This window comes from Pseudorca crassidens, chromosome 6 (assembly GCF_039906515.1).
Source record: "Pseudorca crassidens isolate mPseCra1 chromosome 6, mPseCra1.hap1, whole genome shotgun sequence".
NCBI lineage: Eukaryota > Metazoa > Chordata > Mammalia > Artiodactyla > Delphinidae > Pseudorca > Pseudorca crassidens.
Window position 1 is genome coordinate 4,490,732 of NC_090301.1, and position 26,338 is coordinate 4,517,069.

Below are 26,338 nucleotides of genomic sequence, written 5' to 3' on the forward strand. Positions count from 1 at the left end.
CCTTCATGGGCCTCTACTGAGGCTCCATCTCTGTAGCCCACTGAGGGCTCTCTATAGGCTATTCCCTCATCAATAGGAAATAAATATGCCACCCATTGACCCTATTAATGAATTTCACGTCTTCAGAAAGTGATACTTTCATGACTGAACATGGAAATCAAGCCAAACAAAACGGAAAATGAAGCCAGGAGGTGACTGTACCCCTCCAGCTGAGAATAGCCTTCCTCCTCTTACCCAGCATCTGATCATCAGTCTGGCCCAAGGGCACCCTCTCACTCCTCGCAGCCTGGTGTCTGCCCTCACCATGTCCTAACTCATGACATGTCACAGGGTGAGAAATTGCTATGAATTTCTCTCTTGGAATTAAACTGGTTGAATACACAATAGATGCACTCAGGGTACCCCAATAGATTGATGGTAATTGTGTAACTGTAGAGTTTTCAGTTCTCAAAATTCCAATCCAAATGACCTTGGGAGACATAATTATGATTTAATTTCGTAAGCTGAAACTTAATTAGCTATACTAAATCCCCTCCTTAAGAAGACCATTAGCAGAAGGGGAATGGGCAACCTTGAACATAGAAAAGGAGAAAGAGGACTCAGAGGGATAGAATTTGACAGTATTATTTCAGCATTATCCAGAAACAGTGACTTGATCAGAGATTATACAGCAGCCTGAGTGCTCCTTTCGAAATATAAATATGACCTTAGCACTCCATGCTGAAACCCTTCAATGACACCCCGGTTCCCCCAAGGATAAAGATGACAGGCTTACAAGGCCATGACCAACCTTGCCAGTGTCCTCTTCTTCAGGCTCATCACCCACCTCTCCTCCCTGGCTGCACTCCAGCACCCTGATCTTCCTCTTTGTGCCTCAAACACCCTGTGCTCCCTCCCACCACAGGGCCTTTGCACATGCTGTTCCCTCTCAAGAACTGTCTTTACCCCCACACCCTCAGTCCCGAGTGTAGTTAACCCCTACTCATCCTTGGGGTCTCAGTCCAAGCCCTTCTTCCTCAGGAAAGCCTTTTGGGACCTCCAAAGTAAGTCTGGTTGCTACACATACACTCGACGCTGAGTACCATGTCTTCCTGGTGCTTTATCATATCACAGTTTTAATGTTACATTTACTGGTGAGATCATTTTGTTTGTTTCTGCCTTCCCAAATCTACTACTGAAGGGCCATGAGTCCAGCGACTATGTGACTGTCTTTTCTGCTCACCTTTGTAAACTTTTCTGGCACATAGCAAGTCCTCAGCACATAATATTGAATGAATGAATTAATCAAATCTAGATCCTATGCAGATTGACCCCTATAGGCTAAATAAGTGCCTCAAGATATCACAGTATGGCATAGGTAGCAATTCGGAGCATCCAGCCACCTCCTTTGCTTATTCCATACTCAACAAGCAACCTTCTGATGAGTTATTGTAGTTTCATGTTCATTTTCTTACAAGAAGGAAGGTTACAGAGTCTGTTTCCCTTGGCAATTATATTTCACATTATAATTTAATCTACTTACAATGCAGTCTTTTCCACCTTCTCTTGTGATTTAGAGATCCAAAATCAGATCTTGGGGGACATATCATCTTTACTGATTGTTTCATTTAATATTATTTATTGGGCACTGTATGCCAGGTACAGTTCAAGGCATTTGAGGTACAGAAGATAACAAGACAGACAAAGAGTCTGTACTTTCAAAAACAAGTTTGCAGATATGCAGGACTGTGAATCAACCCTGGATTTGCCCCCATTATTATGCCCCCATAATTCACCCCCATTATGACATCACTGAGTGAGGTCCTGACTCTCAGAGGCCATCTCTCTCTCTCGAGCTCCTCTCTTGTTCTAATCACAAAAACTTTAAGGACATAGGAGTTCCTGAAGTGGCCATGAAGCTCCTTGAGGATAAGATTCTTGACTGGCTCTATATTTTGCATTCCTGAGTGCTAGCATATATAAATGGAAAAAAAATGCCATACTTAAATAGAAATTTAGAATCTACATTTAAAAGAAACAAATAAACATTCTGCAGTTGAAAAATATGGTATCCAAAAATAAGAAGTCTTCTAATTGGTTTAACAACAGCATAGACATCGCAAAAGGCAGGTTGACCTCAAAAACAAGTCAATAGGAAATCCAAACTGAAGTACAGAAAAAACAAATACTATAAAAAACAGAACAGAGAAGAAGAGAGATTTGAGATATGGTCAAAAGTTGTAACATATGTGTAATTAGAATTTTCCCCAAAAGAGGAGAATGGAACAGAAGCAATACATGAAAAAGTAATGTTTGTGAATTTTCCAAATCAGATGAAATACACACACCCACACATTCAAGAACCTTACTGAGGTCCAAGAAGGATGATTACAAAGAAAACCACATCTAGACACATCACAGTCAAAATACTGAAAGTCAAAGATAAAAGGCAAACTCTTACTAGATTTTTTTAAAAGGCACATTTCCTTCAGGATAACAAAAAATAAGAAAGACTACTAAATCTCTCAACAGAAACCATGGAAGCCAGAAGGAAGTGTGAATAGCATCTTTAGAGACTGGAAAGAAATAACTGCCAACCTAGAATTCTATACCCAGTGAAAATATCCTTCAAAAATGGAAATAAAATAGAGACAAACAACATCTGATTTGACTTAGCAGCAGCAGACCCATAATATGAAAATACTAAAAGGATATTCTTCAGGCTGAAGGAAAAGAATCCCAGATAAGAAAACAAAAGTGTAAGAAGGAATAATCAGCTCTTCAAAATGTAAAATTTGGGCAAGTATAAAAAGCTACCTATTCTTAAAATATTCTGGTTTTTAAAGCAAGAATAAGGGTCTGTACCATACATACAAAGAAAATATATAACAGCAGCAACAGAAAAGTTGGGTAGGAATAAACGGACTTGTGAGATTGCTGCATTGTTCAGGGAGCCAAAAAGAGCTAATTTAAGGTAAATTGTAATAAATTAATGATGTATTTTATAATTTTTTAAATCATACTAAAATGTATGGCAAAAAAGTAATAGTGAAGATAAGCAGAAAAATTTTAAATAATTAATCAAAAAGAATATAGGAAAGGAAAAATAGGAATAAAAAGAAAAGAAATAATAAAAAGAAAGCAAATATGAATTTGATAGAATTAAATCCAATTAATTTAATCCATAATTACCTAAAATGTAAGTGGACTAAATGTTCTATTTTAAAAGACAATGATTGTCAGACCGGAAATAAACAAAACTCAACTATATGCTATTTATAAGAAACACACTTTAAACATAACAAATAGATATGTTAAAAATAAACTATAAACTATAGATGGTAATCTATAAACCATGAAAGTACTAGCCAAAAGATAGCTAGTGTAACTCAGTATCAGACAAAACAGGTTTTAGTTAATAACCACCCTGCACCATCCAAACACTTCAGAAAAAATGTGGCCCCACTCCAGTGCACACCAGCAAAGGCTCCATGGGGCGCCTAGACTTCTTCCCTCATGAAGACATAGGAGACAACCCAACACCCTCACTGGAGTGGTGTCAGAGAAGATCAAATAAGGAACAAAGACTTTCATTCCTGCCCATTTGTTGTGAAGCCTTCCCATCCACTATGTCAGTGGAGACTACATGGGGAATCTATCTGGACTCCACCCCCAACCAGTGATAACAAGGCACCCCTCCCTCCTTCCTGGGATGAATCAGAGGAGACCTAGTGGAGAGTCAAAACTTCACCAGTTCCCAGTGGTAACAAGGACACCTTCACCTCAGTGTGAGTGGAGACCACATGGAGAGCCAGAACTCCCACCCCCACCCAGAAATATAAGGAGCCCCTCCCACAATGGATTGGGTAACCTAGACTTCTACCTTCCTGGCAGTAACAGCACAACACACGCACACACACACAATTCCCCTGCCAGAGCAGTGTCAGAGTTAAAACAAGAGATTTAAATTAAGTTCAGAGTCTCATAACATAATACAAAAATGTTTAGGTTTTATTGAAAGTCACTCATCATAGAAGAACCTGGAAGATCTCAGACTGAAGGAAAACAGACAACAGATGCCAAGTCTGAAGTGTCAGCGATGTTAGAATTACCTGGCAAACATGTTAAGGCAGCCATGATTAAAATGCTTCAGTGAGTAATTATAAAGCTGCTAGATACAAATGAAAAAAACAAAACAAAACAGAAAGCCTCAGCAAAAAAGTAGAAGATATAAAGGAGAACCAAATGGAAATTTTAGAACTTAAAACTACAGTATGCAAAATGCTAGATGAGCTCAGCAGCAGAATAGAGGAGACAGAGGAAAGAATCAGTGAATTGGAAGATAGAACAATAGAAATTACCCAATCTGAACAACAGAGAAAATCAACTGGGAAAAAAAAAAAAAAAAGCTAAACAGGAATTAGGAACTATGGGACTATTAAAAAAAATCTTATATTCATGCCATCAGAATCTCAGAAGGAGAAGAAAAAGAAGATGAGGCTGAAAAAGCACTTCAAGAAAGAATGGTTGAAATCTTCCCAAATTTGACAGGAGATATAAACCTGCAGATTCAAGAAGCTAAATTAATACCCAACAGGATAAATCCAAAGACATATGATCTGAGACACATCATAACTAAGCTTCTAACTACAGAAGACAAAAAAAAAATCTGTAAAGCAGCCAGAGAAAAAAATGACGCTTTACCTATAGGAGAAAAATACCTTAAATGACTGTGGGTTGCACACCAGAAACTGAGATGGAAAGAAAGGGCACAATACTTTTTCAAGTGCTGAAATAAAATAACTGCCAACCAGAATCTATACCCAGCAAAAATATTCTTCAGCTGTGAAAAAGAAATCAAGATATTTTCAGATGAAGGAGAACTAAGATAATTTTTCACCAGCAGATTCACCCTGAGAGAATTTCTAAAGGAACTTCTTTAAATGGAAAGAAAATGGTTCAGAAAAAAAAAAACCTGGAGCATCAGAAAGGAAGAAATAACTTGGTAACCAAAAATATAGGTAATCTGGGTATCAGTGAAATCACAAAACACTCCATGTCATGGACCTCCTGGGTACTTCAGAAATACTAGAGGTGGCAGGTGCTCAGTGATATAACCAAGGATCGTCTACCTCGGGAGTCTCAAACTCAAATGCCTTCAGTGTCAGTCAAGTTCCATAAATGAGAGAAGCAGGCATAGGACTGTGATGAACTAAACAGCACACATGACTCAGCTCTGGCCAGTGATTGCCAGGCGGGAAGGCATACCCTGTCCTGCCAGATCTTCTGACTTTTCAAGAAAAGCCAGAAATCCTAACACAACACTGTAAGTCAACTATACTCCAATAAAAATTTATATATAAATATATAAATAGAATAGGCTTTTCTTCCCTTTCTAAATTATGTTATTTGATTGAAGCAAAAATTATGACATTGTTTGACTTGGTTCTCAGTGATGCAGAGGAAATATTTAAGACAATATTACAAATGACAGGGGATGGGTAAAGGCATGTAAAGGGAAATAAGATTTTTCTACTTCACTCAAAATGTGACATGAGTAGACTCTGATTCACTATGCATATATAATGTAACACCCAGAGCAACCACTAGAAAAGTATACAAAGGAATATACTCAAAGAACACTATCAAATGAAATTCTAAAAATGGTCAAGTCATCTACAGGATGACAGTTTTCCCTGTCAGGAAAAAGAAATAAAAAATATAACAAAAAATAAATAAAATGGTAGACAAGTCTTAATATATCAATAATTACATTAATTGTAAATAGTCTAAACACATCAATTAAAAGACAGAGAATACCAAAGTAGATTTAAAAACATGACCCAACTATATGCTGTCTGCAGGAACCTCATTTGATATATAATGATATAAGCAGGTCGTAAGTAAAAGGATGGAAAGAATATATCATGCAAACAATTAAAAGAAAGCAGGAATGGCTATTCTAGTATCACATAAAGTAGATTTCAGAGCCAAGAAAATTATCAAAGTCAGGGAAGAACTTACATATGATAAAAGAGCCAGTCCATCGAAGACATATTAATCCTAAATGTGCATACACCAAACAACAGAACTATAAAATATAGGAAGCAAAAACCAATAGAACTGAAAGGAAAAACAGACAAATCCACATTCATTCTCAAGAACTGATAGAACACTAGACAGAAAATCATCAGCAACGATACTGAAGAACTCAACACCATCTACAAACAGAGTCTATTTGAAATTTATAGAACACTCCACCCAACAAACAGAATACATATTCTTTGCAAGTGCCCACAGAATGCATTCCAAGACGGACCTTATCTTGTGCCGTTAAACAAATCTTGACATATTGAAAAGAAATGAAATCATAGAGAGTGCATTCCCCTACCACAATGGAATCAGACTAGAAATCAATAACAGAAAAATAATAAGAAAATCTCCAAACACACGGAAACTAAACAGCACACTTCTAATTCATAGGACAAAGAAGAAACAAGAGAACTCAAAACATATAATGAAAATACAAGATATCAAAAATATCTGGGACAGGGCTTCCCTAGTGGCTCAGTGGTTGAGAGTCCGCCTGCCGATGCAGGGGACACGGGTTCATGCCCCAGTCTGGGAAGATCCCACATGCCGCGGAGTGGCTGGGCCTGTGAGCCATGGCCGCTGAGCCTGCACGTCCGGGAGAGGCCACAGCAGTGAGAGACCCACGTACCACAAAAAAAAAAAAAAATCTGGGACACAAATAAAGTAGTCCTGAGAGGGAAATTTATAGCAGTAAACACATACACTAGAAAAAGAGGAAAAAGTTCAAATCCATCATCTAAGCTCCCACCTTCAGAACTTCAGAACCTAGAAAAAGAAGAGCAAAAGAAAAAAAAAAAACCCACAAAGTGAGAAGAAAGAAGAAAAAGATAAGAGCAGAAATCAGTGAAATTGAAAACAGAAAAACAATAGGGAAGTCAATGAAACAGAGCTTCCTCTTTGAAAATTATCAACAAAATTGACAAACCTCTAGTAAGACTGACAAAGGAAAAAAGAAGTCACATATTACCAACATTAGGAATGAAACAAGAGGTATCACTACTGACTGCAGATATCAAAAGAATAATAAAGGGATACTACAAACAGCTACACACAAAATTTGACAACTTACACGAAATGAACACACTATTCCTAAAAATACAAACTACTACAACTCATTTAATATGAAATAGATAAATTGACTAGCCCTACATCTATTAAGGAAGTTAAATTGTAATTAAAACAATTCCCCAGGTAGAATCTCCAGGACCAGATGGTTTCACTGGAGAATTCTACTAAATATTCACAGGTAAATTAACACCAATTCTACACAGTCATTTCCAGAATAGAAGAAACACTTCCCAACCCATTTTATAACAAGCTAGTGTTACCCTTAAGTGAAAACCAGACAAAAGCAGTACAAAAAAAAAGGAAAAATATAGGCCAATATCCCTCATGAGTATAGATACAAAAATTCTTAAAATATTTTCAAGTAGAATGCAAAAATAAAGAGAATTATAAACCCTGACCAAGTGGGGTTTATTCCAGGAATGCAAGCCTAGTTCAATATTTGAGAATCAACTATGTTAACAGACTAAAGAAGAAAAAAAATCACATGATCATATCAATTGATGCAGAAAAAGTATTTAATGCTCACCCATGATAAATCTCTCAGAAAAATTAGAGAACTTCCATGACTTGATAAAAAGAATCTACAAAAACACCTACAGCTAACCTTCTACTTAACAGTGAAAGACTAAGTGCTTTTCTCCTAAGACTGGGAATAAGGCGAGTGTGTCCACTCACTGCACTTTTATTGAACATAGTGCTAGACGTTTTAGCCAGTGCGGTAGGACAAGCAAAGGAAATTTAAAAAATAAACAGTCCCTATTTGCAGATGACGTGATTGTCTATTTAGAAAATAAGAAATCTACGAAGAAACTCCTAGAAATAAAAAAGTGCATTCAGCAAGGTTGTAGGGTACAAGGGGAACATATAAAAATCAATCATATTTCTGTTTACTAGCAATGAACAGATGGACACCAAGATTAAAAATATAATATCTCTTAAAATCACTCAAAAAGGAAATACTTAGGTGTAAAGCTAACAAAACGTGTGTAGGACTTGTATGCTAAAACTACACCATGCTGATGAAAGAAATCAAAGATCTAAATAGATCAACATACTATGCACATGGATTGGAAAACAAAATGTAAAGATGTCAATTCTCTCCACATCAATATACAAGATTAATCCAATTCTTATCAAAATCCCAGAAAGAGGGCTTCCCTGGTGCCGCAGTGGTTGAGAGTCCGCCTGCCGATGCAGGGGACACGGGTTCATGCCTCAGTCTGGGAAGATCCCACATGCCGCGGAGCAGCTGGGCCTGTGAGCCATGGCCGCTGAGCCTGCGCATCCAGAGCCTGTGCTCCGCAACGGGAGAGGCCACAACAGCGAGAGGCCCGCGTACCGCAAAAAAAAAAAAAAAATCCCAGAAAGATAGTTTATAAACATCGACAAGATTATCCTAAAATTTATATGGAAGGACAATGAATCTAAAATTGCTAAAACGATTTTTTAAAAGAGGAATAAAGTAAAAAGAATCCATCTACCTAATTTCAAGGTTTATTATACAGCTACAGTAATCAAGACTGTTTGCTATTGGTAGAGGGTTAAACTGTAGATCAGTGAAACAAAACAGACAACTGAGACATAGGCTCCCACAAATAGGCCTGACTGATTTTTGACGAAGATGCAAATGCCGTTCAAGGGAGGAAGGATAACCTTTTCAATAAATGGTGCTGGAGCAACTGGATATCTACAGACCAAAAATAATAATAATAATAAATGAACCTTGAGCTAAGTCTCACATATTGTACAAAAAATAACTCGAAACAGATCATGGACTTAGATGTCAAATGTAAAGCTGTAAGTTTTAGAAAAAAAATATAGGAGAAAATCTTTGGGATGTAAGGCTAGCAAAGAGTTCTTAAAATTAACACTGCAAGCGCAAATCCATTAGAGGAATATTTGAACTTCATCAGAATTAAAACTGTTTGCTCAGAGAAAGACCCTGTTAAGTGGGTGAAAGACAAGCTACAGACTGGGACAAAACATTTGTAAAGCACATATCTGACGACGAGCTAGTATGTAGAACATACAAGGAACTCTCAAAACTCAACAGTTAGAAAACAAAACAATCCGATTATAAAATGGACAAGAGACATGGAGACATTTCACCCAAGTGGATGTACAGAGGGAAAAAGAGCACAGAAAAGGTGTCCAGCATTGTTAGCCATTAGAGAAATGCGAATTAAAACCACAGAGAAATCACTTCATACCTATAAGGATGGCTAAAATAAAAACAATGGCAACACCATTTGCCTAAGATAACGGGGGACAAACTAGATCACTTTTACATGATTGGTAGGAGTGTAAAATGGTATGACCACTCTGCACAAAATTTGGCATTTCTTAAAAAAAACATACAACTACCATAGAACCCAGCAATTGCATTCATGAGCATTTATCCCAGAGAAATGAAAACTTACACACACACACACACACACACACACACACACACACAGACATTTGTTGCACCTTAATCAACTCATGATAGCCCAAAACTAGAAACAGCAATAAAAAAAAAAAAAAAAAAAACTATTCATGCATACAATGACCTGGACAAATTTCTTGAGAATTATGATGAATAAAAAGCAAGAAAGTAACATACTCTATGATTCTGCTGATAGAACATTCCTGAAAGGACAAAACTGTAGAAACAGAACAGATAAGAGGTTTCTAATAAAGCTGAATTGGCTGTGGGAGGGAAGCAAGGGTTACTCTGAAAGAGCAACTGGAAGGACCCTTGGGATGATTGAAACATCCTGGATCTCAACTGTATCAGTATCAAGTCAAGATCATGGTTGTGACCTTGTGAGAAAGTTCTGCCAGATGTTACCCTTAGGAGAAACCCACTAAAGGTTACATCTCTCCATAGCAGTTCTTACAGCTGAATGTGAATCCACCATTATCTCAAAATAAGAAATTTAAATTTTAAAATACTGAAAAACATGAAGTATAGCTATGTGCAACCACATATGTGAATCTTGGAATTGTAATACTGATTGGAGGAAGCCAGACCTAAAAGAGTTTATGGGGTGCGGAGTCAAGATGGTGGACTAGGAGGACACGGAATTCACATCTCCTCACAACTAGGGCACCTACCAGGCACTGGTGGGGGACCACGGACACCTAAGGGGACGGGAGGTTGTTTTTTTTCCTCTTTTCGATTGGAGTTCTGTTTAACCTTGTTGATTCTTTGTTGTTGATTCTTTTATGTTTTTATTTTTCTAACAAATCTTTTATTTTTCTAATTTTGTTTCATTCTTTATACTTTGTTATTGTTCTCTGCTTTTGGCTTGTTTCCCACCCACCCTTTTTTTTTTTCCTTTTTTCTGTTGTGGTTTTATTTTATCTTGTTGCAGTTGTTTCAACTGTAGTTTTATTTTTCCTAATACATTTTTTATCTTTCTAATTTCATTTTGTTTTTTATTCTTTGATATTGTACTGCTCCTTTTTTTCTTTTCTTTCTTCCTTCCTTTTTTTTTTTTTTTTAACCATGCCACAAAGTTTGCGGGCTCAAGGTCGGGCTCGAGCTCCTGTGATGGGAGCTCCAAGTCCAAATAGCTGGATTAAAAGATAACTTCAGACCCCAGGGAATATCAATCACAGTGAGGCCTCCCGGAGGTCCTCATCTCAGCACCAAGACCCAGCTCTATCCAACTGCCTGCAAACGCCAGAAATGGACGTCTCAGGCCAAACAACCAGTAAGACAGGAATGCAGCCCCACCCATCAAAAAAAATGAACCAACAAAAAAATATGTTACAGACTAAGGAGCAAGGTAAAAACCTACAAGATGAAATAAATGAAGACGAAATAGGCAACCTGCCTGAAAAAGAATTCAGAGTAATGATAGTAAAGATGATCCAAAATATCGGAAACAGAATTGAGAAAATACAAGAAACATGCAACAAGGATCTAGAAGAACTAAAGAGAAAACAAACAGTGATGAACAATATAATTACTGAAATTAAAAATACTCTAGGGGCTTCCCTGGTGGCACAGTGGTTGAGAATCTGCCTGCTAATGCAGGGGACACGGGTTTGAGCCCTGGTCTGGGAGGATCCCACATGCCGCGGAGCAACTAGGCCCGTGAGCCACAACTACTGAGCCTGCGCATCTGGAGCCTGTGCTCCGCAACAAGAGAGGCTGCAATAGTGAGAGGCCCGTACACCACGATGAAGAGTGGCCCCCGGTTGCCACAACTACAGAAAGCCCTTGCACAGAAACGAAGACCCAACACAGCCCAAAATAAATAAATAAATAAATAAATTTAAAAATAAATAAATAAATACTCCTCTGTTTAAAAAAAAAATACTCTAGAAGGAATCAATAACAGAATAACTGAGGAAGAAGAACGGATAAGTGAGCTGGAAGACAAAATGGTGGAAATAACTGCCAGGGTGCAGAATAAAGAAAAAAGAATGAAAAGAATTGAGGACACTCACAGAGACCTCTGGGACAACATTAAACGCACCAACATTCGAAATATAGGGGCCCCAGAAGAAGAAGAGAAAAAGAAAAGGTCTGAGAAAATATTTGAAGAGACAATAGTCAAAAACTTCCCTAACCTGGGAAAAGAAATAGTCAGTCAAGTCCAGGAAGCACAGAGAGTACCATACAGGATAAACCCAAAGAGAAACATGTCGGGACACATATTAATCAAACTATCAAAAATTAAATACAAAGAAAAAATATTAAAAGAGGCAAGGGAAAAGCAACAAATAATATATAAGGGAATCCTCATAAGGTTAACAGCTGATCTTTCAGCAGAAACTGCAAGCCAGAAGGGACTGGCAGGACATATTTAAAGTGATGAAAGGGAAAAACCTGCAACCAAGATTACTCTACCCAGCAAGGATCTCATTCAGATTTGATGGAGAAATTAAAAGCTTTACAGAAAAGCAAAAGTTAAGAGAATTCAGCACCACCAAACCAGGTCTACAACAAATGCTAAAGGAACTTCTCTAGGTAGGAAACACAAGAGAAGGGAAAGACCTACAATAACAAACCCAAAACAATTAAGAAAATGGTAATAGGAACATACATATTGATAATTACCTTAAATGTAAATGGATTAAAAGCTCCAACCAAAAGACATGACTGGCTGAATGGATACAAAAACAAGACCTGTACATATGCTGTCTACAAAAGACCCACTTCAGACCTAGGGACACATACAGATTGAAAGTGAGGGGATGGAAAAAGATATTCCATGCAAATGGAAATCAAAAGAAAGCTGGAGTAGCAATTCTCACATCAGACAAAATAGACTTTAAAATAAAGACTATTACAAGAGACAAAGAAGGACACTACATGATGATCAAGGGATCAATCCAAGAAGAAGATATAACAATTGTAAGTACTTATGCATCCAACATAGGACCACCTCAATACATAAGGCAAATGCTAACAGCCATAAAAGGGGATATTGACAGTAACACAATAATAGTAGGGGACTTTAACACCCCACTTTGACCAATGTACAGATAACCCAAAATGAAAATAAATGAGGAAACACAAGCTTTAAATGACACATTAAACAAGAAGGACTTAATTGATATTTATAGGACATTCCATCCAAAAACAACAGAATACACTTTCTTCTCAAATGCTCACAGAACATTCTCCAGGACAGACCATAGCTTGGGTCACAAATCAAGCCTTGGTAAATTTAAGAAAATTGAAAGGGTATCAAGTATCTTTTCCAATCACAACGCTATGAAACTAGATATTAATTACAGGAAAAAAACTGTAAAAAATACAAACACATGGAGGCTAAACAATACACTGCTTAATAACCAAGAGATCACTGAAGAAATCAAAGAGGAAATCAAAAAATACCTAGAAACAAATGACAATGAAAACACGACAACCCAAAACCTATGGGATGCAGCAAAAGCAGTTCTAAGAGGGAAGCTTATAGCAATACCATCCTACCTGAAGAAACAAGAAACATCTCAAATAAACAACCTAACCTTACACCTAAAGCAATTAGAGAAAGAAGAACTAAAAAAAACCCCAAGTGGGCAGAAGGAAAGAATTCATAAAGATCAGATCAGAAATAAATGAAAAAGAAATGAAGGAAATAATAGCAAAGATCAATAAAACCAAAAGCTGGTTCTTTGAGAAGATAAACAAAATTGATAAAACTTTAGCTAGACTCATCAAGAAAAAAAAGGAGAAGACTCAAATCAATAGAATTAGAAATGAGAAAGGAGAAGCAACAACTGACACTACAGAAATACAAAGGATCATGAGAGATTATTACAAGCAACTATATGCCAATAAAATGGACACCGTGGAAGAAATGGACAGATTCTTAGAAAAACACAACTTCTGAGACTGAACCAGGAAGAAATAGAAAATATAAACAGACCAATCACAAGCACTGAAATTGAAACTGTGATTAAAAATCTTCCAACAAACAAAAGTCCAGGACCAGATGGATTCACAGGCAAATTCTACCCAACATTTAGAGAAGAGCTAACATCTATCCTTCTCAAACTCTTTCAAAATATAGGAGAGGGAGGAACACTTCCAAAATCATTCTACGAGGGCACCATCACCCTGATACCAAAACCAGGCAAAGATGTCACAAAGAAAGAAAACTACAGGCCAATATGTCTGATGCAAAAACATAGATGCAAAAATCCTCAACAGGATATTAACAAACAGAATCCAACAACACATTAAAAGGATCATACACCGTGATCCAGTGGGGTTTATCCCAGAAATGCAAGGATATTTCAATACAGTCAAATCAATCAATGTGATACACCATATTAACAAATTGAAGGATAAAAACCATATGATCATCTCAATAGATGCACAAAAAGCTTTTGACAAAATTCAACACCCATTTATAATAAAAACTCTCCAGAAAGTAGGCATAGAGGGACCCTACCTCAACATAATAAAGTCCATATATGACAAACCCACAGCCAACATCATTCTCAGTGGTGAAAAACTGAAACCATTTCCTCTGAGATCAAGAACAAGACATGGTTGCCCACTCTCACCACTGTTATTAAAAATAGTTTTGGAAGTCCTAGCCATGGCAATCAGAGAAGAAAAAGAAATAAAAGGAATCCAAATTGGAAAAGAAGTAAAACTGTCACTGTTTGCAGATGACATGATACTATACATAGAGAATTCTAAAGATGCTACCAGAAAACTACTAGATCTAATCAATAAATTTGGTAGAGTAGCAGGATACAAAATTAATGCACAGAAATCTCTTGCATTCCTATACACTAATGATGAAAAATCTGAAAGAGAAATTAAAGAAACACTCCCATTTACCACTGCAAGATAAAGAATAAAATACCCAGGAATAAACCTACCTAAGGAGACAAAAGACCTGTATGCAGAAAACTATAAGACACTGATGAAAAAACTTAAAGTTGATACAAACAGATGGAGAGATATACCATATTCTTGGATTGGAAGAATCAACATTGTGAAAATGACTATACTACCCAAAGGAATCTACAGATTCAATGCAATCCCTATCAAAATACCAGTGGCATTTTTCCATTGGTATGAACCAAAAATTTCACAATTTGTAGAGAGACACAAAAGACCCCGAATAGCCAAAGCCATCTTGAGAAAGAAAAACGAAAGAATCAGGCTCCCTGACTTCAGACTACACTACAAAGCTACAGTAATCAAGACAGTATGGTACTGGCACAAAAACAGAAATATAGATCAATGGAACAGGATAGAAAGCCCAGAGATAAACCCACACACATATGGTCACCTTATCTTTGATAATGGAGGCAAGAGTTTACAATGGAGAAAACACAGCCTCTTCAATAACTGGTGCTGGACGGTGCTTTGTGACCACCTAGAGGGGTGGGATAGGGAGGTGGGAGGGAGGGAGACACAAGAGGGAAGAGATATGGTGATATATGTATACGTATAGATGATACACTTTGTTATAAAGCAGAAACTAACACACCATTGAAAAGCAGTTATACTCCAATAAAGATGTTAAAAAATAATAATAAGTGGTGCTGGGAAAACTGGACAGTTACACGTAAAAGAATGAAATTAGAACACTTCCTAACACCATACACAAAAATAAACTCAAAATGGATTAAAGACCTAAATGTAAGGCCAGACACTATAAAACTCTTAGAGGAAAACATAGAACACTCTATGACATAAATCACAGCAAGATCCTTTTTGACCCACCTCCTAGAGAAATGGAAATAAAAACAAAAATAAACAAATGGGACCTATGAATCAACTAACAAAGGATTAATCTCCAAAATATACAAGCAGCTCATGCAGCTCAATATCAAAAAAAACAAACAACCCAATCCAAAAATGGGCAGAAGGCCTAAAGAGACATTTCTCCAAAGAAGATGTACAGATTGCCAACAAACACGTGAAAGGATGCTCAACATCACTAATCATTAGAGAAATGTAAATCAAAAGTACAATGAGGTAGCACCTCACACTGGTCAGAATGGCCATCATCAAAAAGTCTACAAACAGGGCTTCCCTGGTGGCGCAGTGGTTGAGAGTTCGCCTGCCGATGCAGGGGACGCGGGTTCGTGTCCCGGTCCGGGAAGATCCCACATGCTGCGGAGCGGCTGGGCCCGTGAGCCACGGCCGCTGAGCCTGTGCGTCCGGAGCCTGTACTCCGTAACGGGAAAGGCCACAACAGTGAGAGGTCCGCGTACCACAAAAAAAAAAAAAAAAAAAAAAAAAAAGTCTACAAACAATAAATGCTGGAGAGGGTGTGGAGAAAAGGGAACCCTCTTGCACTGTTGGTGGGAATGTAAATTGATGCAGCCACTATGGAGAACAGTATGGAGGTTCCTTAAAAAACTAAAAATAAGTGGAAAAAAAAATTAAAAATAGAACTACCATATGACCCACCAATCCTGCTACTGGGCATATACCTTGAGAAAACCATAATTCAAAAGGAATCATGTACCACAATGTTCATTGCAGCTCTGTTTACAATAGCCAGGACATGGAAGCAACCTAAGTGTCCATCGACAGATGAATGGATAAAGAAGATGTGGCACATATATACAATGGAATATTACTCAGCCATAAAAAGAAATGAAATTGAGTAATTTGTAGTGAGGTGGATGGACCTAGAGTCTGTCATACAGAGTGAAGTAAGTCAGAAAAACAAATACTGTATGCTAACATATATGGAATCTAAAAAAAAAAGAAAATGGTTCTGATGAACCTAGGGGCAGGACAGGAATAAAGACACAGATGCAGAGAATGGACTTGAGGACATGGGGAGCGGGAAGGGTGAGCTGGGACGAAGTGAGAGAGTGGCATGGACATATATACACTACCAAATGTAAAATAGATAGCTAGTGGGAAGCAGCTGCATAGCACAGGGAGATCAGCTCGGTGCTTTGCAACCACCTAGAGGGGTGGGATAAGGAGGGTGGGAGGGAGATGCAAGAAGGAGGGGATAAGGGGATATACATATGCATATAGCTGATTCACTTTGTTATACAGCAGAAACTAACACAACACTGTAAAACAATTATGTTGAAATAAAGATGTTAAATTTTAAAAGAAAAGAGTTTATATTGTAAGATTCCATGTTCAAGAACAGGCAATGCGAATCCCTAGAGAAGTCAGAGTGGTGGTTACCTACAGACCCCGGAAAGCAGTGTGAGAGAGAATTCAGGAATGGTGAAAATATGTTCTGTATTTTCAGCTGGGTGGTAGTTATATGATTATATGTAAAAATTAAATGTAAAATGTTAACCAACCTGATGTGGGTATACTTTATGTACATTATGCTGCAATAAAAACAATAAATGAAAGCATGAATGAAATGATAGGGAGCAAGAGTCACCTGAGAAGGCCTGGGATAGAAGAAGAGACAACAAAGGAAGATAGGGGCCAGGCTGCAGAATTTTAACTTTATCCTGTGGGCAATGGGGAGGTACTGATGGATATTTTATTTATTTATTTATTTATTTGTTTTTTGCGGTACGCGGGCCTCTCACTGTTGTGGCCTCTCCCGTTGCGGAACACAGGCTCCGGACGTGCAGGCTCAGCGGCCATGACTCATGGGCCCAGCTGCTCCATGGCATGTGGGATCTTCCCGGACCAGGGCACGAACCCATGTCCCCTGAATCAGCAGGCGGACTCTCAACCACTGCACCACCAGGGAAGCCCACTGGTGGATATTTTAGGCAGAATAGTGCAGCGATAAGCACTGCTTTAACGGACCATGTTCTGAGCACTGCCCTCCAGCCGGCACAAGGATCTGAGTGCAAAGCCCTTTGGGAACCAAAGTTGGATGGTTGCCTCAGTCTTTGGGCTCCAGGTTCAGGTCCTGATGCTAACAGAGAGGTGATCAGATACCAAAGAAAAGCACAGCTTGATAGCCTGTGCACTCGGCACTCTCATCCTTTGTAGCAAGCGTGCCAGGGCCCAGAAGAAGAACCAGAATGCTCGGGGCCTGTTGGGACTCAGTCCGTGCAGGTTTCCAGGTGGCCACCTCACCTGCCAGTCCCTGTGTTCATGCAGTAAGTGTTGGAGCTCCATGTACCGCGATTGACTTCCCACCTCCCATTCCCTACGCCACCACCCAAAACCAGCTTCCTTAGCTAATTCCTAGAGCTCATTTTTCTTGTTTACACAAAGCTTGATTTTACTAAATGGGTTTTTTTTTTCCATTTTCTTCCAGAAAGACAAAAAAAGGAAACTGGGGAAGAAGGATAAAGACCCAACGGCTGACAGGTGAGGGGTGCATACGGGTGGGGGGCACTGCAGAAAAGAGCATAGGACATGGCCTGAGTCCTCGGCCTGGTCTGGGAAAGGCAACCCCCCCCCCCAGCTCTGTACACCACACGCCTTCATCCTGGAAGAGTATGGTGGGGGAAAGCACGGAGACCTCTCTTCAGTCCTGCACGCAGGCCAGCATCCTCGACTGGGGAGACGCAGTGGAGAGGCGGGGCCTGGGAGGCAGACTCAGGCCCCATCGCTTCTAAGGCCGTGTGACTTTTTTTAAGTTTTAAAATTCATGGGGTTCTCAAGAAGGTTTTTTGAGAAACTAGCATCCTGCTACAGCTTTTGAGGGAACACTGAGACTGCAGCCCTTGAGGGCAGAGACAGTTCATATGACATGCCCGCCCCTGGGCCCGCCCGCTGAGGCCCTTCATAAGTGCTCCTTGGAGGAAAGGGTGAGGATCTGTCTCATTGTGAAAGGATACTTCCATTTCCTTAAGGCTCATCGGCTGAACTTTGATATTAACGATTATAAATGCTCATTTTTAAGCTGAAATGGCCTTCGGTGCTTTAATATTGGAAATAAATAGGGCCTAGGTTTTCAAACATTTTCAAGGAATTTAATTAAAATCCCTAGGAAGTGAATGTCAGAAATCACTTTGAACATAGACCTTTTTTCCCATGGGTTTGTTAATGGGTCACAGGTGTTGCTCCCTGTTTGGGGTGTTCCCTTGTTCCCCTTTTGGTGCGCTGATAACAGTCCCAAACTCTGCTTGAAAGAAGACCCATGACAGAGGAAGCCAGCTTGGAACCATCCGCAGGAGAAGTGGGGACCGGAGCACCCCAGAGCTGGTGCACACGCCCAGGGCCCTGGCAGGCAGCCTCTGGAGAGACACCCAGCCTTGGTGTGGGCTTTGGCTCTGGGGAGAAAAGGCTCCCACGGGATATCGCTAGAGGGAGGAGCTGCAGGCTTCCTCACATGACGTTCCATTGTTTAGGGAAAAGTTCAAGTTCAAGACCTTTGGCTGACCGCTGCCTGGTCAGCATTCTGAGACTCAGGCGCCCAGTTCCTGGGAAGGAGTCCATCTACCGATGCGCCAACACTGACGCCTCCTCGGGGGAATGTTGTAGTCCCTTCCCTGGAGGAAGGTCCAGCCCCTGCCTACCCGCAGGGCCACTGCTGTCTTTCGGGGACTTTCACATGCCACGTTTCTCCTTTGTCCTTACCTCAGTCTTTCAGGAGAAGAAGATCCTGCTAAGTGTCTTATTGAGTGACCACCCAGAGCTAAACCCAAATCTGCCAAGATGAGCTGACCACTAAGTAGAAGTTATCTATTCACGTTCTCTGCACTTAGAGAGTCACTTAACTGAATACAATTCTGCTTTAACAACACAGAGCACACACGTGGCTCATGGACCGTGTCTGTTAGCCAATGAATGTGTTCTTTGCATAGGTTTCTTTACAGTTGAACTATTACAAATGAGCTACAGCAGTTCTCTAGTGAAATGAAGAAAGACCAGTAGTATTTTATTCACTTTTATACCCCAAAGTACAGAAATACGCGATCATCCTATTCCTGGAAGACTTTTCATTTTAATTTTAAAGACTATGTTATTCATTAAGTGGGATTCAGTAAATGGGCTAGTTCTCTGCCAAGACACTGTAAGACAACTTATGTTTCTCTCATCCAGTTAGTATAAACCTTAAATCAGTATTTTTATCATAGTTTATAAGGTGGTTTTATTTTATTTATTTATTTATTTTTTTTCCCATCACAAAACTACTCAACAGTGTGCTGACAGTCAAGGTATTCAAGGGGCATTTTATGCTCCCTGCCATTCACAGGGATTGTTATTGTTGAGTATTGTAATGGCCTCCTGAAAAATCAATTTAAACAGATTCATCACTCTTAGCTCCCTCATCTCTTCCTGGTCACTGTATGTGGCCGTGCTCAGAAAGGGACCATCTCTTCTCAGCCACTTCCTGGTTAATGATTAGGATGATCTATTATTAGTTTACAACTTGGGATTCCTCCCTGACTATTCCTGGGCATGATGCTTTTCTGTTCACTCAAGGCAGCCCCAGGCTGGTAGGCTGGCTGCCCAGACAAAAGGGGGCCTAGGGCTTTCAAACTGGCTCAGCCATATAAGGTCGCCATATAAGGTAGTTTTCGAGTTGAAATTTTTTATTCTGTCGCAAGAGTTTATTTCACTGGAAAGATCCAAATATAGATTTCTGTTCCCGGAGTCTTAAGATATTTGGTTTGGATTATTTTAGAGAATCTTATTCAATTTTATGTTAATATTTTACACATATGTTTATGTTAAACCAATATTCAAGTCAAAACACTGCCGTCGATACTGCCTTGGTATAGGTCAGATACTGTCATCCCAAATTCCATTACAATGAAAACTTTCTTAATTCTCAGCTGAGGGCACACGATTTTAAAAATATCTGATAGAATAAAATTTCAGTCAACCAAAGACTGGAGTCACTGAATTAACATCTATCCCGATGGTTTTTGGCTTGAGTCTCACCAATGTTCTTGAGTCTTTTTTAATCACACTAACTTGGATCATTGAACAATCAAAGAACAGTTTAAAAATAGTTATATTTACAATTCTTCAGTCTAAAGAAAGACTGGGGTTGAACCAAAGCATCAGGCCCCTAAAAATGAAAAGGGAAAAGACAAAACATCTCGAAGGACTCTGCTGCCCCGTATTTGAGCATCTGAATTCCAGCAAACCAAGCCCCAGTTAATTTCATTGGGAGTTTCATTCATTAAGTGGGATACTATCTCCATTTTTTTCCCTCAAGTAGTATAAATTACCACCATGCTGGCTACATACCCGAGGCCACCTTAGAGAAGAGGTTTTGTCATCTGTGAACACTATGGAAGAGTATAACGTCCTCCTAAAAAATTATAATATTTTGTCTTCATATTAAAATGATTTCCATTATAAGCCTTTGTTTTTTATAGATATTTCTTTTAAACTATTAGGCTATGGAGTTAAAAGGAAATGTCAGTTTCGCGAAGGATTGATGATTTTCTACAGCGTGCAGACGCTAACTGAATATATAATTATGGCCCCGTGAGGTTACTGTTATTGGGTAATTTCTGATTCATATTTGTGCCATCATGAAGGCTGATGAAAGGGGAGACTGCAGGAGTCATAGCTGGTCTCAGATGCCCAAAGATATAATTCTTATTCATGGGAAACATCAGGTATACCCATGGACGAGTGCAAGTATTGTTTTTAAAAAGTCTAATTTATCCCCCAATTGTAGTAACGCTTCAAAAATCAATTTATTTGCATACATACAAATGTACTTTGAATGAGATCTGGTTGAAGTTCTCTTGCGTATGTGATGATTAACGTCAGTACTGCTGATTTGATGTGTTTGCTCACAGAATACACGGTCTGCTTTATCCCCAGGACCATCGAATCTCTGTACAAGGAACTAGTGGAAGAAGGCTTATTGATCCAGGCTCTGAAAGTCAACCTCTCTGATTACATTGGTAAAGTACACAAAGAATAATGCATGTATGTGTCACAGATGCATGTCACCCCTTGGGTTCTGAGGACCCAACAGCCGGAAGTATGTTTCATCTGTGCTTTTGTCCAACCTAAAACCTGGACCTTAGTGGCTTGCAGTAAATGTTTGTTGGATTGAATCGATTTGAGTTCATTCTGTGCTGGGATCTAATGGGTCCAGCTCTCTCCCCTAATGTGGTAGAAGCAGGTTTCCAAACCCACTAACAAGGTTCCTGGAGGCATTCTTTGTGGCTTAAGCTGAATTGAGGAAATGAAGAATTGTTCATGCTCTCTGTTTATCAAAGTGCCCTAGGGGGCAGCCCCTGGTACTTCCAACACAGAGTCCTCACAGGAGAAATTCCTTCCAGAATTCCATCTAGGGGCCACCACAGGAGTAGCCGGGAGGAAAAAGAGGGGACATTTGCTATCACCATCTTCAGCTAATGTTTTTCTCTTAATTTTTAAAAAATACCATGAGGATCTGAAAACATATTTAAAGCTTAAAATTCGTCATACTCCTACCACCCTAATGCAGATATCATTTTCACTTTCATACATCTACAGTCAACTGAGGACATTTCGCCTACATAACCACGAAAAGATAATCACACTCAGAAAATTTAACATTAATGTTGTACTGTTACCACTAGGTAATATCTAGTTAATACTCAGTTTTCCCAATAGTCCTAATAAATAATGTACTTTGTAACTGTTTGTCTTTCTCAATCCCAAATGCAGTCAGGGATCATGGATGTGACGGATCTCCGTCGTCCCCTTTCATTCCTTTAATCAGCACCAATTTACAGGTTTTTCTAGTCCTTCACAGCACTGACATTTTTAAAAAGTCAGCTGTTTTATAGACTCTCCTTCAACTGAATTGGTTTGATGGTTTGATGGTTTCCTCCTAACTTGATTCATGTTAAACATTTTTTACAGGGAAACTACAGGTAATATTGTGTCCTGATTCCCAGTCTTTCACATTGAGGGCACAAAAATGACGCTTTGTCCCATCACTGGTGATGTTGGGTTTAATCACTGGTGAAGGTGCTGTTCCACAGATTTCTCCATTGTAAAGCTCCATTTTCCACTTTGTAATCAATGAATAATCTGTGGGGGATAGTTTGAGGCTCTGGAGATTCTGTTCCCAGCCATCTTAAAGGTTTAGGCATCCGCCGTGATGACTTCTGCCTGCATCAATGTTTGCTATGGTGGTTGTAAAGTGGGAATATTCTATTTCTGTCTCCTCTTCTAGCAGGTACCATTTTTCTGGAGAGATTTCCCTCCCACCCTCCTTTTAAAATTGTTTTGGTATTAGAGTAGACAGATGGATTCTCTCTTTCTAAAATTGTATTACAACCCATTTCCGAGTTATTCATTCCAGCGTTTACACTGCCCCAGTTTTGGCCTGCAGGAGCAAAAAGACTGACATTTCCCTTGGATCAAAAAACTGATCACTTTAATCCCTTTGAAATAAAGCCACATTTCTTTCTCAGGGGCTTGGAGGAGCCTTCCTATTTCCTAATGGTGTAAGATTTTACCAGAATATGTACTGGAATATCTGTTGGGTTTCTATTTATTTTATGTGTTTCTTATTCAAGTACTGCAGGGTTTTCTCCTGGATTGCCTTGATTATGTTCTGTTAATTCTGTTCGTATGAAAAAATAACACTTTTAGCAGAACCTACCTCTTTACTTACGACTGGGATCTCTAAGTGCTCTCTCTCTCCTCGTCTGGTTTCTTTCTTCATATCATGTCTTTTTTGCTTATCACTGAATTCCTAGTTTTTAGTACAGTGCCTAGCACATGGCAGAGTCTCAGAGAATTAATGGACACATTTCTCATCTTCTTACTAATTTCTTATCCATCTTGGACTTCCTCACTGATCTCTTTGTCAGTTTCCAGGCAGCATCTTGAAGATGCTTAAGGTCAAAGCAAATGAAATCAACCTCTTAAGAGTGACCTCAAATGTAAATGACCCAGTCTAGCAAAATCAGTCAAACTGCCACAAGGATTGGCTCCCTTTGGTCTTTTCCACGTTTGTCTTCTTTTTCCCGGTTAAGATGCTTAGCTTGAAAAGATGGCAGTGGATCTTCCCAGATCCCCACATAAAAATAGACTAAAGCAACTAGATGGCAAAAGCAAAGGCCTGTGGACAACATTAACGCGAAAACGAAATAACCGAGTTTCCCCTCAAAGCCCAAAGTGCAAGCCACTGGGAACAAGAAACAAAAGAACCCCAAAATAGCCAGCAAGCACTCACTGGAAAGCACAGCAGACCAGGGTAGTAACTGCAGCTGGAATTGGGAGGGGTTTGCCCACTTCAACAGCAGATGCGTGAAAATGGATAGAATCAGAAAGTATGAACGGGCGAGAACACTCCAACCTCTGGACGCTCTTGAAATTGACCCTTCCAAGACACGGCCTTATACTGAGAAGAAACTCTGGGGAGCAGAATCACAATTGAATAGGAACAACAGAGATGAGGGAGAGAAAAGGTCCAGAATAAATTGGGGGAGGGGAACAGAACAAGGACACCTCAAAAAGCAAGCCACCATACTCATAACATATATGAAAACAACAGAAGAGGGGACTCTATGAAATTTAAAAAACTACCCTGACCCAAACTATCTTCTAAACATATAGGAATATTAACTCATATAAATTTAAGCAATGGAAAGTTTCAAGGTCAAAGCCCATGCCAGATGTCTATTAAAAAAGAAAGAATAAGGAGCAAAGTGTCATCACAAAAAGACACACCCACAAAGCAGACATAACTGGAACCTCCTCTTTCAAACCAAGCTAATATACATTAAGAAAATTATAGAAGATATGTAAGAATACATAAAGTGGAATTAGAAAAGTGCAGAAATGAGTTACACAAAATTCCAGGAATATTTTGGGGTTTTTTTGTTTGTTTGTTTGTTTTTTCTTTTCTGCGGTACACAGGCCTCTCACTGTTGTGGCCTCTCCCATTGCGGAGCACAGGCTCCGGACACGCAGGCTCAGCGGCCATGGCTCACGGGCCCAGCCGCTCCGCGGCATGTGGGATCTTCCCGGACCGGGGCACGAACCCGCGTCCCCTGCATCGGCAGGCGGACTCTCAACCACTGCGCCACCAGGGAAGCCCCAGGAATATTTTAAATAAAGGAGAAAATTCGTTTTAGGACAAAACTAAATTACAGTGAATACAAGAATGAATAAAGTCCACAAAACTGCTTTAAGAGAAATGAAATGTGAAAGACAGAATTTTTTTTTAAATAAAACTAGAAATGAAGAACAAGATTAAAAGGTTTCCAAAGAAAGTAACAAGTACTAAAGATAGGCAAAGAAAATTCACATAGGCAGGCAAACATAATACACATCCCTAAAGAAGAAAACCAAAGCCAAGGAACAGAACAAATACTAAGAACTTTTATTCATGAAAAATTTCCTAAAACAGAAATGCAAACCACATAATGAATGATCACACTTTGTATGTGAGAATATCAACTCCAATTGACCAACACCAAGATGTATTCTAATAAAAGTACCACACCTTAAAGTAAAGGGGAAAAAGAAACCTTGGGGCGTTACCCCTTCTTCTTTTCCAGCCGGCCCAGAGCTGGACAAGCAGGGCAGGGTGGGTGTTGGCTGTGCCTCAGCGACTCCCCATGCAGGCAGGGACGGAGCACAGACCCTCAGACTCAGAACGTGGCCGCGTGGTTTGGACATTCCCCACAGCCCAGGAACCCTGTATTCACAGCCAGCCCAGCTCAGCACTGCCGGGACACGAGTTGTTTGGGGGGCTTCCACTCTTTTCTAAACACCACTCAAATCCAAATACGCATTAGAATCACAGCAGTTAGGGCTGAAGGAGACTTGGAAGGCAGGAGACTCAAGTGCGTAATGTCTGGTTCCCCCAAGGCCCAGCTCCCAACTCCCCCCACCCCCAGTTCCTTGCTCTGTCCCTGCGCACCTGCCCAGCTCAGAGCGCTGACCCTGTGCCCAGGAACCAGCTCCCGCCACAAGCTTGGGTATGCAAGAAATAGCACATTTCCTTATTCTTTAAATCACCGTAACTTAGCATCACGAGGGCTGAACTGCCAAGGTTATTCAAATTCAATCCTTCTTACAAACCTCCACCCCTGCCCCCAGGTACCATCAAGGTCCCTGATTCCCAAATGGTGCCTGGATGCTGGGGAGAGATTCTGGGCACTGGCGTCCTCCAAGACCCCTTAGTGCCTGCCTGGGGCCCTCTCTCAGCGAGGGGCTCTCTCCCCTGCTCCCTCGTCCTCCGTGCCACCAGGACACAGGGCTGATGCCCACTGACCAGAGACCCACTGACCAGCTGTCCCGCCCAGGCTGGGAATGTCTTCTCCCTCCTGCCTCTGAAGCTCGCACCCTCTGGGCTGCCAGTCCCTTCTGTAATCTTTCTGTGCCTCAGTTTCCACAATTATGAGGATGATAACAGCAACCGCCTCACTGAATTGCTGTGACGGTTTAATGAGTGCGGAAATGGAACACCTGAGGGCGCGCTGGCACAGAGCTAGCTGGCTGCCCCCCTGTGTTGCCGCGGTGGTCATCTCACCTATCTTCCGCGGGCTCAGGGTTCTCCAGCAAGAGGGCTTGTGACTTCCTGGTGCCTCCGTGCCCCTCCCTCCCTGTGCACGTCACAGAAGCGCGAGGCACCTGGGTCAGCCACTGCTCGAGGGGAAAATGCAGAGGGAGCAAACACAGCCAATACTCCCCTAAATTACCTGGCTCTGCCTGTGGCTCTGGAGCTGCTGCGTTCAGTGGGAACATTGACACCCAGGCCAGGGCTGGTGTTTCTTGCTTTCTCCTTGGCATCCAGGGCCTGTCCTAAGAACAAGAAGATTCAAAGGGTTCCTCAAAATCCCACCTTACAAGACTTGACTTAGACATTACACGTGGAAAACATCTGAAGCTTCAGAATACCTGGGCCCC

General features: G+C 40.1%; 1 protein-coding gene across 1 annotated transcript in view; it reads left to right on the forward strand.

Annotated features, from left to right (window-relative positions):
- The window catches only part of IQCA1 (IQ motif containing with AAA domain 1), a 172,295-nt gene that overhangs the window by 96,197 nt on the left and 49,760 nt on the right, over positions 1-26,338 (forward strand). Inside the window, exons 12-13 of the mRNA XM_067740134.1 lie at positions 17,817-17,869; positions 21,296-21,378. Coding sequence (XP_067596235.1) covers positions 17,817-17,869; positions 21,296-21,378 — 136 coding nt within the window. The remainder of the gene's footprint in view (positions 1-17,816; positions 17,870-21,295; positions 21,379-26,338) is intronic.